The 16,844-nt window shown below is 40.4% G+C and overlaps 1 protein-coding gene across 4 annotated transcripts in view; it reads right to left on the bottom strand.

Annotated features, from left to right (window-relative positions):
* Positions 1 to 5,636, bottom strand: part of ZNF527 (zinc finger protein 527) — a 32,402-nt gene extending 26,766 nt beyond the window's left edge. For 2 of the 4 annotated variants that reach the window (XM_007096866.3, XM_042968976.1), the window contains exons 1-2: positions 5,436 to 5,636; positions 1,876 to 1,950 (exon numbers count right to left, since the gene is read on the bottom strand). In XM_007096866.3, coding sequence (XP_007096928.1) covers positions 1,876 to 1,908 — 33 coding nt within the window. In that variant the 5' untranslated portion in view covers positions 1,909 to 1,950; positions 5,436 to 5,636. Of the gene's footprint in view, positions 1 to 1,875; positions 1,951 to 5,435 lie in introns of those variants that run through there. The other 2 variants (XM_007096867.3, XM_015544107.2) reach the window with 1 other exon arrangement.
* Positions 5,637 to 16,844: the final 11,208 nt, after the last annotated feature.

The following is a 16,844-nucleotide window of genomic DNA, read 5'->3' as shown; positions in this document are numbered from 1 at the left end:
TATCCCTGGGTCCTGGGATCAAGCCCCACATCAGGCTCCTTGGAGCATGCTTAAAATTCTCTCTCTCTCTCCCTTGGTCCCTCTCCCTGACTTGTACTCTCTCTCTCTCTCTCTCTCTTTCTAAAATAAAAAAATAACAATACTAATAAAAATTAAAAATCTGGTATATATGTTATAGCACATCTTAATTCAGAGCAGTCTTATGTGGCTACTGGGTACATTACTGGGCAGTGTAGGTCTAGACTCATCTCTATTCTCACCTTTTAGGCCAGTGTTCCCTCATGAACCCACTGTAATGATGCTTTCATCTCAACCCCTCTATGAAGTAGCTCTTGTCAAGAATATCAGTAGTTTCCATGTTACCAAATCCAATAGTCAGTTCTCAGTCTGCATCTTCCTCAGAAGAATTTAATTCTGTTGGTCACATCCTCTATAAAATACTCTGTACTTTTGACTTCCCCACTCTTCTGGTTTTCCTTCTACATCAGTCCTTCTCAGTCTCTCTTGCTGGTTCCTCTTCTTCTTGTCAGCCTCTAGATACTGAATACCTAAATTGAGTCCTTGGGCATCTTTCCTATAGACACTCACAATCAGATAATCCTATCCTGTCCTACGGCTTTAAATACACTAATCATTCTCAAATTCACACCCCCAATCATGATTCCAGTGTATAATCAATATTGTACTTGGATACCCAATCTCACAAACTTAATATATCTAGAACTCAATTTTTGTTCCCATCTCATTCTGCCCTGTCTTTCCATCTCAGTAAATGGCACAACCATTTGTACAGTTGCCCAGGTCAAAAATCTTTGTAGTTATCCTTGACTTCTTTCTTCCTCTCACATTCCGCAACCCACCCCTGACCAAATCCCACATTTTCTATCTCCAACATATACCCCAATCCCAGCAGCTCCAATGATACCACCACAGTCCAGGCAGCTATCACCTTCCACCTAGATTACTGTGGTAGTCTCCTAACTGATCGCCCACTCCACCCTTAATTCCTTTCTATTTCCCTTTTAAAATATAAATCAAATTGGGGTGCCTGGGTGGCTCAGTTCGTTAAGCATCTGACTTTGGCTCAGGTCATGATCTCATGGTTTGTGGGTTGGAGCCCCGCATGGGGCTCTGTGCTACCAGCTCAGAGCCTGGAGCCTGCTTCAGATTCTGTGTCTCCCTCTCTCTCTGTCCCTCCCCTGCTTGTGCTCTGTGTCTCTCTCTCTCTTAAAAATAAACATAAAAAAATTTGTTTTAATATAAATCAAATTACATTACAAACACTCCAATGACTCTCCTTCACTCTTAGAACAAACCTCAAAGTTCTGGTCATGAGTTTCAACGGCCTATATAACTTGTTCCCCAGCTACTCCTCTGATCTCATAGTGTTCATTTCCCTCTGAGGATACTGGCTCAATGATATTCCTAGAGCTCATCAAACATGTTCCCACCATAATAACTTCATATTTGCTATTCCTTCTACTTTTAAAGGTCTTCTCCAAATCTCCACGAAACCTAATCCCTACTTTCACTGAGGTTTTTCTTTGCTTAAATGTCACTTCCTCAGAGAGGCCATCCTTGACTTCCCTATTTAATAGGGCGCTCAATAATCACACCTCTGTCCTTTATTCCACTTGCACTAATCCCCAGCATAACAAATCATGAGCTATCTAAAAAGGATAGTTCTCTTCCATCACATATTTGAGCACAGCACTGAGTAAAAAAGATACTAAGTGATTTATAGAGAGATTATATGAAGTAGTTGAGAGAGACAAGTGTGAGAGTGCTCACTGGGCTATTTGTGACTTTCTGAAGTCACAAAGTCCTAAAAAAAGAAGTAGAATTTCTGGAAACAAAGTGAAAACACCAACTTACTTGAGACATGGCTTTACAAAGTCCAACAGCCATTCTTCCTTTCTTCTTTAATCTTCTCTTTTGGAGAACAATGTCCTGAGAAACGAGAATTAAAGGGGAAAAAAAAATGGCAAACCAACCCCAGATTGCTGATCTGAGATTCACAAAGATAGAACACCTGTCCCTTTATGGTCTCTACAGCCTCCTTGCATAGGCCAGCCCTAAGCCTTCTAAGATCTGAGAAAAGGCCGCAGATTAATTTAACCCCTGAAGTCCTCACTGGTATTAAGAACATATAGCTTGAACTCAACAAAATCTAAATGGCCAACAAGGTGGTTTATGATCTGGCCCTTGGATGCCCCTTAGACTTCATTTCCTACCCTCATTCCGCTTGCTCGCCCCACTCCAGGCACACAGGTTTTCTTACAGTTCCTCAAACACTGTGCACAGTCCATCTTCAGGGCCGTTACCTTTGATTTTCCTTCTGCCTGGACATGGCTCACTCCCTCTCTTCATTCCTGTTTGTGCTCAGTTGTTACCACATGAGAGGCACTTTCCTGAAAATTCTATCTAAAGATAACTTCCCTTCCAGTCTCTTTTTCCTTATTGTGATTTTTCTTCGTAGCTTTTGACACCATTGGACATGTTACTTTTTTTCTCTTGTTTATTGTTGTCTCCCCAAACAACAGTGTGGGATCTAATAGAACTAGGATTTGTTTGGTTCACTGATTGTATCTCTAGTGTTAGAATAATGCCAGAACCTTTGCAGGCACTCAAAAATTATTTGTTAAATGGAGGCGCCTGAGTGGCTCAGTAGGGTTAAGCATCCAACTCTTGATTTTGGTTCAGGTCATGATTTCACGGTTCGTGGGATCAAGCCCTGCATTGGGCTCCCAGCTGACAGCATGGAGCTTGCTTGTGATTCTCTCTCTCCATCTCTTTCTGCCCCTCCCTCCCTCACTCATTTTCTCTCTCTCTCTCTCTCTCAAAATAAAAGCTTAAAAAATATTTATTAAATGAATAAATCAATCTTACTGGGCCTCCTGTAATATAAATAGCGATGTTACACATGTTGTACATGCCATTATCTTTTTTTTTAACATTTATTTGTTTTGAGAGAGAGAGCGCGCACACACACGAGCAGAGAAGGGGCAGAGGGAGAAGGAAAAAGAGAATCCCAAGCAGGCTCTGCGCTGTCAGCGACCCCTGAGATCATGACCTGGGCTGAAACCAAGAGTCAGATGCTCAACTGATTGAGCCACCCAGGCACCCCTACATATGTCATTATTTTCTTTATTCTTCACAAAACGCAAAGGTAAATATTATTATCCTTATCTTGCCAACAAGTAAAACTGAGGTTCAAAAAGCTAAAGCAACTAACTCAAAGTCGTAAGAATCAACTGCAACGAGACTCAAAACTGGTCCTCTTTCAAGAGCCTACAATGTCTGAATGGGAATTATTTAACATAACCTGGGAATCAAAGCCATATATCTACTAGAGAGGCATTTTCAGAGATGCAGATATTACCTTTATTACTTCGCAGAAATAGAGCTTGAGGCAGGCATTGCTAAATTTTAATACAAACCAATAACAAATTGCACAGCCTGAAATATTTGTTGTTCTCTCAGAGCCAACATTTCTTCAATCTGAAAATGAGGACAGTCATGTTTGACCTAGAATTCAGGATATACGACTTCCTAAACCTGGGCTACTCTGCACTGGCCAATCAGTCTCTGAGAAAGTTATTTCCTTAGTGCAACACAGCTTGAAATTGTCCATAAAAGCCTTTGCAACCTGAGAGGAGAATCAATGAAGCCTTCTCTGCATCTGGGAGCCCTACATAGCATCTGCATAAAAGAAATGTCTTTTACTTTTTTATTGTTTTAGAGAGAGAGAGAGAGAGAAAGAAAGCGCAAGCAGGGGAGAGGGGCAGAGGGAGAAAGAGAAAGAGAGAAAGAGAAAGAGAAAGAGAGAGAGAGAGAGAGAGAGAGAGAGAATCTTAAGCAGGCTCCACACTCAGCACAGAGCCCAACATGGGGCTGGATCCGGGGACCCTGGGATCATTACCTGTGCTGAAATCAAGAGTCAGAAGCTCAAGTGATTGAGCCACTCAGGCGCCCCCAAAAAATGTCTTTTATATTTCTGTCTGCAAAGAGTGGTGCATCACTTGGGTAATACTTCCAAAGTTTGAGATAAGCCATCAGTCTCCGAAAGAAGGTGATGTTAAAGACTTGGGCTTCACATAGCCCCCAGGCGCATGGTGACTCTCCACTCCTTCATTCATTGGCTGCATGACCTTGGGCAAGTTACTCCATCTCTCAGAACCTTTCTTTCCTCACTGTCTCACTGCCAACTGCTGGTGTAAAGAAGTGCTACCTTCGTTCCTGCTTACATGCTCTACACACATCTGGAAAGGAAATGAGACCGTTTTTCTTTATTAACTATGAAAGTCAGAAGCAAAATTTAGCTAACTTGGTATATCAGAAAAAGAGCCATGGATTGGCCTCTCTCAGCACCAAACGTGGAAGAGTTTTGACAAAGACAAAGCTAAAATCTGAAACTGCATGGCCTAAGGTGAGGAAGACCTGGCTTTCAGACTGAGCTCTCCATCCCCAGAGCAGTCAGTTTGAGGATGGTCTCACTACAATGTCTTTAGACTGGGTTCTGTGACTCACAAGAGGACTGAAGGACGAGACCCACATTAAGTTCCCATATCCTGACAGTTCCTCGTCCAAGACCAGGGACAATCCTCTCCAACACCCTCAGAATCCAAGGCCCCCAGTTTTCACTCTCACAGTATGGGAAAGACCAAGAGAGTTTAGTAATTAAAAGCAAGGCCTCTGCCTAGGCTCAAGACCCTGTTCTGTCACTTATAAACTGTCTGAACTTGGGCAAGTAATTTTAATCTTTCTGCGCCCACAATCACACACTAGGTCCCACACAATCAAGCCTTCAGTCTCACGTACACATACAAATTCTCACCCAGTCACACACATACACTATACATGGTCACACAAGCTCACCTGTAATGTCAAACACATACACAGTGGCATTAACCCAAAGACAGAGATGATGACACACAATTACTCCGACAGACAGTCCCACGCAATCTCGCAGTGACTTAGGACACAAGGTCACACATCCGGTCACCATTACTCATACAAATTTATACCTGCAGAGAAAGATGCTCATGGGTTCGCAATCACACCTGCTGTCACACACATTCAAACACTGTTATATCCACAGAGACAAGTAGTCAAACATAATCACACATATTCATACAGCGACACAATGTCACACCCGCTGTTTCTTACAAACCCATATACAGTAACACACAGTTACACCTGCAGAAACAGACACACACACACACAGACACACACAGTTTTATACCTGAGACATACAATCTTTCATAATCACACACACGGTGCCACACAAGATCACATTCTGTCACATCGCGACCTCTCACACAGTTATACAGGAACCCCTGAGGGCACCCCCCTGGCCCCATCCCGGTCCCTGACGGTCCACCTCAAGCCCGGCCCTGACCTCTGGCTCCCGCGCTCAGCCAGGCCCAACTCACCTCCCGTCGCCGCGGGCTCTGGAAACCCGCCCAGCGACCCGAGACCCACGACGTCCCCTCCCAGAATGCCCCGCGGAGCGAAGCGGAGCAGGGACTGAGCCGTGCGGGACCCCGAGCTCCTCTGGGGACACATCCAGCTGGACTGGACGCAGCTCAGCTTTTCCTTAGGACCCTTCGAACCACCAGCCCCAGAGAGCTTTGCGCCGCGGCCTTCATTTGCTGAACTACATTTCCCAGAGGGCCCCAAGGCCCGCCTCTACTCCGCGCCTGCGCAGGTGGCCGCAGCCGTGGGAGTCTTGACCCGAGAACCGTGTGCCACCCTGGCGGATCTTGGGCACGCAAGTGACTGTGGGCGGCTGTGCGTGAGGAAACCGTGAATTTGCGCACGTCCGTGACTGTTACTGAATTCTCAGATGTGGCGATTTCTGTGTGACCGTCGCTGCACACTTTTGTGCTTGTGCACCACGGGGCGAAGCCTTCTGTCAGTGCAGTCAGCTTCTGTATTTAAAATCACGTCCCGTGATTGTGGGTCGATGTGTGACGCCGAGAATGTGAGGGTGCCTGTGGGTTTGTGAGAGGGACTGTGCCTGAAATGGACGAGCATTTCTTTGTGTTCTTACGCCAGAGGTCGAAGGAGTTTACCTGTGACCAGAGGTGGAGCTTTATTCGTTTCTGGGCTGGCTTTTAGTGTTGAGCCTGTGGAAGAGGTTTCTTTGTGTGCCTTTGTGTGTGACTGTCTCCAGATCTAACTGTTCTCCCAGCCCCCCACGCCACCCCTCATCCCCGGCCATGGGCCGGGTCACTGCTACCTTCATGTTTATATCCCTTTTCTACTAGGACCTAATGTGATACCACAGAAGGGTGATTACATTCCGTTTGTTAGGGAGACGCTCATTTGCACCAGAGCCCTTTATAATATGATAGCCAGTAGCTCTGGGGGTGCTCCTGATGCTGTTTCCACCTTTTTACCTTACAACTTCAGTTAGGGTCCAGCTTCAAGAAAACTATCCACAGTCAGGAAGACAAGAAAGCGAGGCCCTGAGTGATGATAAAGAAAACCAAAACTGAACAGTAGTTAAAGAAGTTCAAAAATAGATTTTATTCAGGAACACTGCAATAGGGGAGAAGAACTTCAGCATAGAACCAGGCTCAGTTCCAAATACAGAAAGAACAAATAGGGTTTATATGCAATAGCAAGTTGGTGGGAGTGGGGGGAAGTCAGTGGATGGAAAATTAAGAGGAGACATCAAAGGTAAGGGGAAATTCTTGCTGGACTGACCAAGAGAGTTCTTGATATCAGATATCGCCTGGGTGGATGAAGACTTTAATTAGATATTAAGAGTAATGAGATATCAAGAGCTCTGGCTAAACTGAGTTGACAGAATTCTTGCTAAAACTGGGTAATGCAAAGACAAACACTGAAGCCAAAAGTTGAATCCTAGTTGAGAAGAGAGTCCAGAGGAGCCTAACTAAAATTTGGTCAAGGAGGAAGTATTTGACAGTCAATATATTTTTTTTCTTTTCTTTTCTTTTCTTTTTTTTTTTAAATTTACTTATTTTTAAGAGACAGAGAGAGACAGCACAAGTGGGGGAGGGGCAGAGAGAGAAGGAGACACAGAATCCGAAGCAGCTCTGAGCTGTCAGCACAGAGCCCGATGTGGGGCTCGAACTCACAAACCCTGAGATCACGACCTGAGCCGAAGTCAGACGCTTCAGCAACTGAGCCACCCGGGTGCTCCAACAGTCAAAATTCTGAACAAAGCAGCATTCTTCCCCACCCCCAGACCCTGGAAGATCTGGAAGGTGCACCCAAGTCAAGATCTTGGTAAATAGAGGTATGTGGAAACAAGGGGGGAAGTTCTTGAAATGAGAACCAATCTTTGGAGAATAAATCCTCCGATCCCCATCCCATCAAGAAATCTCTAATAGCTAAGGCTGGAGAGTTGGACAAAAGGAGTGTGGCTAGTAGGGTTGAGCGATTTGCTGTTTACAATGTGAAATTGGGCACTGTTACTTTCAGAAGAAGTCAAGCACCTTTTTTTTTTTTTTTTTTAAGGCTCTAGAACATTTAATAATTGGGTTGCTTCAGTGGGGAAATGTACTAGGTAAGTGTTCTTTGGATAACTGTGATTGGCTACTTGACCAATACATCAAACAGCTCTTCCCTGGATCTGATTATCAGTGCAGGATAGAGATCATCTTGGACATTTCATACTAAATGCTAGAAATTTAAGATACTCCATTCTTGACTGGCATAATATACCTTCAAGAGAAACTTTGAGGGCACCTGGGTGGCTCAGTCGGTTAAACATCAGACTTTGGCCCAGGTCATGATCTCGCGGTTCTTTAGTTCAAGCCCCATGTCGGCCTCTGTGCTGACATCTCAGAGCCTGGAGCCTGCTTTGGATTCTGTGTCTCCCAGTCTCTCTCAGCCCCTCCCCCACTCGCACTCTGTGTGTGTGTGTGTGTGTGTGTGTGTGTGTGTGTCTCAAAAAATAAGCATTAAAAAAATTTTTTTTTAAAGAGGAAGTTTGTGTACGACTATCTCTTCAAATGTCAGTAATTGATCATAGGAAGACTTTTTGTCCCTTATTTACTTTTCTTATGTCATACCACCAAGTCCAACACTGGTTTGAGTCTAGTCATCTCCAGTAGAGTAGGACAGTGGTCCTCAAAGTATTCCCACAAGTAAGCGGTTGTACTGCTAAAACAAATTGTGGTTAGGACTGTGTCCATCAGGATATAGTAAAAAAAAAAAAGCAGAACTATACTGGTAATTTCAAACAATATTTAATTACAGGAAATTGATTATACAATGTTGGATGACTGAAAGAGCAAAAAGGGGACAGATTTGTAACTTCAAGAAACAGCTAACACCATAGAGCTTAGGGAACAAAGGAGAGAGGAAGGATTTATCAGAACCTAAGAGTTTGGAAGAGGAGTCTGTTAACATGGCTGTTAACTGGGTTTAGCAGCCTGGTGCTGAGAAAGCAAAAAGAATTTGCAGGCAAGCTATAGCCCTCCTCTACTGCTAGAGATACTGAAAGAACTGGAAAACAAGTGAGTTCCTTCTCCCTTTCCCCTTTTCTTCTCCGTACTGAGCCTTCCAGTCTCCCTTTAATGCCTCCATTGGCAAACTATAACAGTAGCAAGGGAGACTGGGACATCTTTGTCAAAGTCCCAGCTCCAGCATCTCAGAATAGAGAAAGGCATGCTTGAAGCCGAAACTATGACAGGGAAATGATCAGTCTATGATCTTTTTTAAATTTTCTGGAAAATAAATTAATTCATATAATTTTTCATGTTACTTTTTCTTCTTAGAAATTTTTCTTAACATTGTCACTACTTCCTTATAAAGGAATCCTATTAAATAACAAAAAATGGTGCATGTTTAGTAATAGTATCTTAATAACAAAGCAATTCAAATTCTGAAATAGCTATCAGTATATAACATGTAGCTATTTGGATGAACTCATGTTTTTACCTATTTTGTTGTAATTTTGATAATAAATATTGATTTATACATTTTCTAACTTTGTGTCATCTAATATAAATATTTCATGGTGAACCACTAATTGCCCCCATGACTTAACAGTTCACAATATCCTAATAAGTGTGAAATTCATGGTATGTGATTTTTTAAAAATAAACTTAGATTATATTAGTTATTTCTTTTTTAAATTGAGATATAATTGATATATAATGTCATTTTCAGGTGTACAACATAATGATTCAATATTTGTATATATTGTGAAATGATCACCACAATAAGTCTAGTCAACATCCATCACTATACATAGTTACAAAAGTTTTTTTTCTTGTGATAAGAACTTTTTAACTCTTAGCAACTTTCCTAAACCACATGGGGTTCTAACTTACGACCCGGAATCAAGATCTGCATGCTTCTCCAACTGAGCCAGCCAGGTGCCCCTTCACCCATTTCACCTAGATTGCATACCCCGCCTCTGGCAACCACCAATTTGTTCTGTATCATTCATGTGTTTTTTTTTTTTAATTAAAAAAATTTTTTTAAACCCCAGTGTGAGGCTTGAACTCATGACCCCAAGAGCAAGAGTTGCATGCTCTACCTACTGAGCCACCCAGCTGCCCCTCTTTGATGTGTTTAGGTTTTTTTCTTTTTTTAGCTTTTTCTTATTTGAAGGCAGTCATTCTGAATTGAGAATAAAATCAAATTTAGAATGAAGAAGCCAAGAAATATTTCTTGTGTTAGTTATTTTGATTGACCACCCATATTCTTTTTTTTTTAATATATGAAATTTATTGTCAAATTGGTTTCCATACAACACCCAGTGCTCATCCCAAAAGATGCCCTCTTCAATGCCCATCACCTACCCTCCCCTCCCTCCCACCCCCCATCACCCCTCAGTTTGTTCTCAGTTTTTAAGAGTCTCTTATGCTTTGGCTCTCTCCCACTCTAACCTCTTTTTTTTTTCCCTTCCCCTCCCCCATGGGTTCCTGTTAAGTTTCTCAGGATCCACATAAGAGTGAACACATATGGTAACTGTCTTTCTCTGTATGGCTTATTTCACTTAGCATCACACTCTCCAGTTCCATCCACATTGCTACAAAGGGCCATATTTCATTCTTTCTCATTGCCACATAGTACTCCATTGTGTATATAAATCACAATTTCTTTATCCATTCATCAGTTGATGGACATTTAGGCTCTTTCCATAATTTGGCTATTGTTGAGAGTGCTGCTATAAACATTGGGGTACAAGTGCCCCTATGCATCAGTACTCCTGTATCCCTTGGGTAAATTCCTAGCAGTGCTACAGCTGGGTCATAGGGTAGGTCTATTTTTAATTTTTTGAGGAACTTCCACACTGTTTTCCAGAGTGGCTGCACCAGTTTGCATTCCCACCAACAGTGCAAGAGGGTTCCCGTTTCTCCACATCCTCGCCAGCATCTGTAGTCTCCTGATTTGTTCATTTTGGCCACTCTGACTGGCTTGAGGGACCACCCATATTCTTTACACTAGAATGTTTTTCTCTAATCCCGCCTAGGGACGGATAAAGCACAATTTTACCAGGGCTTACTTAGCACTGCCTATTGGGGCATTTGTAAAGAATCCAGACCCTACTATTAATGCTAGTGAAGAATCTTCTCACACCATAATTCATGAATGTCAAATCCAGATAAATAAAAAAACCATGGCTGACTTCTGGGGAATGTCTAAGATCCAAACACTGTGCAATTTCCTTTATAAATGTTATTTCATTTGTTCTTCACAATAGTACAAATAAATATTCCTATCCAATTTTTCAGTTGGGGGACTCAGGAGTGTGACAACTTGTAAAAGTTGAGATAGCTGGTATGAGATAGGAGTCAACCTCATTTACTTCTCTTTAGCATCACGTGTCTGTGATGGTACACCTTGATACATCATTTACTAAACTTGATCTTCTTTTATCAGAGTAGTGGTCTTTCAAATGTTTTGCTACCTTCCCCTTACAACAGTTTCAAAAACTAATGTATCCCCTTTTACATTATTGACATCTACAGTATTTTCTTTATAAGTTTAAATGATTCAAAGATACCATTGTAGCATATTTTCTATACCAATATCAATTAAACATACATAAGCTTTTTTAACGTTTGGAAAGTGTGCACTGTGCCTTTTTCTTGAAATCGTTTCCATTCAACTTTCACCACTGAATTTTGTCTTAATGCAATAATTGCCTATCCTTAAAAATCTTTTACTAATCATCTTGATTTACTTCTCTGCAGCAAAAATGAAATTTTAATTTTTCCCTGTGACCAAAACACTCTATAAGTGTCAAAAAGATTTTTAAAGATTCGGTTAATACAATTATCAGTATCTAGTAACAAATATATTTTACATTTTAATAATTATTAAGCATACAAAGGGTCACAGTTTGGCCCTCATTTGGCCAAGCCCCTTTCCTTCCTGGTGAGAAATCGAGATGCAAAGACACATTCGTGTCCAGAGCGTGAAACCTCCTTTAGACCGTGCTCAGGGTATCTGCGAATTTTCCACTCAAGTAGCTTCAAGGCTGCTACCAGAGTCTGTGCCTCTTCTGTGTCCAAAGCTCCCTCCCTCCATCTGTCCTCTGGAAGGTCAATGTGCTGCCTATGTGCACAAGGTGGCCAAGTGGTAGCTACATGGTGAGACTAGACAGCTTAGACATACAATCTGGAGTGCCCACAAATGTGAACATGAGGCCCCTTTTTGGTGTGGGACAAAGGTGGAGATGGTTAAGAGAAGGGAGCTGGCTGGCGACTTCTACTTGTATGTTGACCCAGGTCTCTAAATGTCAGTGGCAGGTTTGCTTCCTCTACAATCTGTTTGGACACCACTGATTTTGTTAAGATAGGGTGCTTTGAATTAGGGAAGTAAATGTTGGAGGCAATGAAAAATGGTCAAAATGATACAATTTGAGTGTAGAAGTAACAGGAGTGGCTGGCTGATGCTTGGATGTGAATAGGAAGGAAAGAAGTTAAATACAATGCTTAAATTTTCATTCCGAACATCTACATGAATGGTAGTTTCATTTACTAAGATGGTAAACAGTGACTATGTAGGATGAGGTCATGTTAAGTTTGAGATACTTGTTGAATGTTAAAGAGGTGATATCAAGTAGGCATTTAGACGTGGATGTAGCTCAGTGGAAAGGTTGGCAGTTGGAGTAAGAATGTGGGAATTTCAATTAAGATGCTTTTAGCTGGAAGTTATATAATGCCCAAGTGGAAGTGGCTTTTACAATAAAGGTATTTATTTCTCCACTTGGCAAAACGTTCAGTTGGCTTAGCAGCTGAATGATTATATCAAAAGTACTTTATATCATTTATTTTCATAGTAGATACCTTTTATCAAATGCAGTTGGTTGAGTAATTGCAAAATTACTCAATTTAGTGTGAAATTTAGTGTGAAATCATGAAAAAATGATACATGCCAAAACCATTTGAGTTTTATCCTAAAATATTTAAATGCATTTAAATGCATTTACCTGTATTTTGATGTATCACAAGGAATTTATATGACTTTCTTCTTCTCTCAAGAGCCTTCCAACTTTTTTTAACCTAATTTTCATTGCAGCTTCTGCATGTTGGCTGAGAGAACCTAATTCTTGCAGTATCTATTTCTTGTTGGCTTTGGCACATCAGCCCACAGCCAGACATTCTGATGCCTTGAGTCCAAATCCAGAAGGGGAAGAGCATATGGGGAGGGGAGGGAATAGAAGTGATTGAGGGAGTTATACTTCCCTGAGTGAACTGTTTTGTGTAGTTTAGACTTTTAGAAATGTTAGTGTTTCACATATTAAAAGAGTAGATAAAATTAACAAATATTAGTTTTCTGTTGTTATACAAACAATTACTACAGACCCATTTATTATCTCAATTTCTGTGGGTCAGGAATCTGGGCTTAGCTGGCTCTTCTACTCAGGGTCTTACAAAGCTGAAGTTAAACTGTCAGGTGGTCTGCAGTCTCATCAGTAGGCTTGACAAGTAAAGGGTTAGCTTCCAAGCTCTTTTAGGTAGTTGGCAGAAATAGTTTCTTTGTGACTACAGAATTCAGGGCAGTCTGTTTGGAGTGCCTGTGTGGCTCAGTCAGTTAAGCATCTGACTCGATCTCAGCTCAGGTGTTGATCTCAGGGTCGTGAGTCAAGCCCCACATTGGGCTCTGTGCTGGATGTGAAACCTACTTTTAAAAAGAATAGAAAGAAAAAATAATTTATGGCAGTTTGTTTCTTCAAAGCTAGCAATAAAGAGAAAATCTTTGATTCTCAGAGTCTCTCTTTTTTTTAAATTTTTAAATGCTTATTTATTTTGAGAGAGAGTGGGGGAAGGGACAGAAAGAAGGGAGAGAGAGAATCCCAAGCAGGCTCCACACTGTCAGCACAGAGCCCAACACAGGGCTCTTTTTTTAAAGTTTTTATTTATTAAGAAAGAGAGAAAGAGTGAGTGGGGAAGGGGTAGAGAGAGGGGGAGAATCCCAAGCAGGCTCTGCATTGTCAGCAAAGTGGGGCTTGAACTCATGTACAATGAGATTATGACCTGAGCCAGAAGTTGGACGATTAACTGATTGAGACACCCAGGTGCCCTGACTGAGGCCCTCTTAAAGTGTTTACCAGATTAGGTGAGCCACCTAGTATAATTTCCCTTTCCCCTACATAGTCAACTGATTAGGAACCTTAATTACACTTGCAAAATCCCTTCACTTTTGCCATACAATTTAACATAAAAACAAGAGTGATATCCCATAATCTTTACCATATTCTGTTGGTTAGAAGCTGCTCATAGTCCCACCCACACTCAAGGGGAGGGGATTACTCAACAGTGTGGTTATTAGGAGTGAGAATCATGGGAGACACCCTAAATGTGTTCACAACAGCAAAGATGAAGAGAACCCTAAAACTAAACACAAACAGAAATCAAATGAATAACATAACCACAGTGAAGGGTGGAAAAAGAACTAACCCAAGTAATTCAAATGTAGTAAGTGATTTGTCCTCAGGCCAAAGACAAAAAGATCTACAAAAATAATGAACTCCAATGAGTAGGTATGCTTATCACAATTGTATGCATTAGCAATTCTGAAACTACTTAATATGTATTCCAAGAATGAGCAAATAAGTAAATATATGATGGATGAGAACCAGGTTTTTCACTATAAGAAAATGGAGTTACAGGGACACCTGGGTGGCTCAGTCGGTTAAGCATCCAACTTCGGTTCAGGTCATGATCTCATGGTTTGTGGGTTTGAGTCCCGCATTGGGCTCTGTGTTGACAGCTAGGACCCTGGAACCTGCTTCAGATTCTGTGTCTCCCCCTCTCCCTACCCCTCCCCCGCTCATGCTGTCTCTCTGTCTCTCTCAAAAATAAACAAACGTTAAAAAAGAAAGAAAAGGGAGTTACAGATGTGGAAAGGAAGGTTAGAATAAACATTGTGATGTTGGATTGAAATTGGAAGTATCCATATGAACTGATTTTTTTTTCGGATATAAACAGGTATTTGTGTACACACACACACACACACACACACACACACGTAAATTTCCTAGCTCTGTCAGCAGAGATGGTCTAAGACCAATGAGCACACCTATTACCTAGGTCTTGGTTCCTAAATATCATTCTCCACTGAAAGCAACTATAATTTCTTAGAGAAATGGTGAATTCCAGGGCCAGGGCTGAGAAAGTACAAAATGAGCCTTTACTATCTGTCAGAAATTAAGGAGATGCTTAATGAGTGATGGAAACATGTCAGCAAGACACAAGAGGCCAGCTTGAAGGGGCTCCCATTGGCCAAATCTAAGAAACTTTGAGTTAAAGGGTACATAGTACTCATACCCCCATGGTCACCCAATTCATTACTCAGTGGCAACCCATCAGCCAAGATCCCTCAAGAAACCAGAATTCTCTATTTTCTCGGATTTTTGTTTGTTGATCTTGTACTCTATAACTTTGCTCAATTTGTTGATTAGCTTTATCAGTTTGAGTTCACTTGGATTTTCTATATATAAAATGATGTCTGTAAATAGAGATGGTTTCACTTATTCCTTTCCAATTTAGATGCTTTGTATTTATCTTTCTTACCTAATTGTTCTGACTGTGGCTTCCAGTACTTGAATAGGATGCTCTATTCACAAAACAAGAATATCAAGATGAAAATGAAAAAGTGAGTATAGCAAATACTACCAAAAAAGGCAAATGCAAACAGTACTGAGAATGGACTAATTAGAAGCACTGAATGGGACCTGGGGTTGCTCAATGGTTTTAAAAGAGAAAATCCATCAAGAAGAAATTTTATTAATTTCTGTAGATCTAAATAAAATAGCCTTGAAATGTATTAAGCAAAATTTGATGGCAATACATGGAGAAATGTTTCTTAACATGACCATAAATTTATTTACTATTTCACTTACAGAAATGGAAGTGCTAAGTTTTTAAAAATAATTAAGGCTTACTACTTCTTCTGGGGTGAGTACAATGGTGCTTATTCTGTTAATATTACTTGTATCTATATTTACATTACAAATCTAATTTCACATGTTAACATAGAAATAAATATGAAATTAATACAAAACAACAGGAGAATAAGGTAACGATATAGAAAAACATCAACATTTATAACCTTTTGTGTTATTTTGGTATAATATTGTTAAAATACACATATTCATGTTACATACTTGCTTTTTAAGATACTCATGAAAACTGGGGTGCCTGGGTGGCTCAGTCAGTTAAGCATCTGACTCTCAGTTTCAGCTCAGGTCATGATCTCATTTTGTGAGTTCAAGCCCTATATTGGGCTCTGCACTGACAGTGTGGAGCCTGCTTGGGATTCTCTCTCTCACTGTCTCTCTGACCCTCCCCTATTCTCTCTCAAAATAAATAAACTAAAAAAAAAAAAAAAAAAAAAAAAAAAAAAGATATATATGAAAATTCAGAGCCTGATTAGATTCAAAACTAAACTTTATGAATTAAACTGGAAGTCCACTCTGGAAAACAGCATGGAGATTCCTCAAAAAATTAAAAATAGAACTACCCTATGACCCAACAATTGCACTATTAGGTATTTATCCAAAGGAATCAAAAACGCTGATTTGAAGGGACACACGTACCCCAATGTTTATAAAGCAGCGCTATCCACAATAGCCAAAGTATGGAAAGAGCCCAAATGTCCATCCACAGATGAATGCATAGAGAAGATACATACATACATACAATGGAATACTACTTGGCGATCAAAAAGAATTAAATCTCGCCATTTGCAACAATGTGGATGGAACTAAAGTGTATTATGCTAAGCAAAATAAGTCAGAAAAAAACAAATACCATATGATTTCACTCATATGTGGAATTTAAGAAACCAAACAAATAAACATAGGAGAAGGGAAGGAAAAATAACACAAAAACAGAGAGGGAGGCAAACCATAAGAGACTTTTAAATACAGAGAACAAACAGGGTTGCTGGAGGGGAGGTGGGTTGAGGATGGGCTAAATGGGTGATGGGCATTAAGGAGGGCATTTGTTGGGATGAGCACTAGGTGTCATATGAAGTGATTAATCACTGGGTTCTACTCCTGAAGCCAATACTACATCGTATGTTAACTAACTTGAATTTAAATAAATACATTAACATTTTTTAATAAAATAAAATGGAAGAAACTACAAAAATATATTGACTATAATGCTATAAAATTAAAAAAAACCTAAATACTAGGAGAGTGTAAAAATGAATACATCCATCTAGCCATTTGTAGAAATAGTAATTCTTGGCTAAAAGAGAAAATAAAGATAAAAATTATAACTGATTTGACTTTCAGAAGAAAATAAAAAGGAAAAGGTAAAAAAAAACCTGAAGTATGATTAAATAAGCTTCAAAAAGCAATTAATAAAAACTAGCTTCAAGATATTAGTAAATAT

This window comes from Panthera tigris, chromosome E2 (genome assembly GCF_018350195.1).
Source record: "Panthera tigris isolate Pti1 chromosome E2, P.tigris_Pti1_mat1.1, whole genome shotgun sequence".
Classification (NCBI taxonomy): Eukaryota; Metazoa; Chordata; class Mammalia; order Carnivora; family Felidae; genus Panthera; species Panthera tigris.
This window is presented reverse-complemented; position numbering and strand designations above follow the sequence as displayed.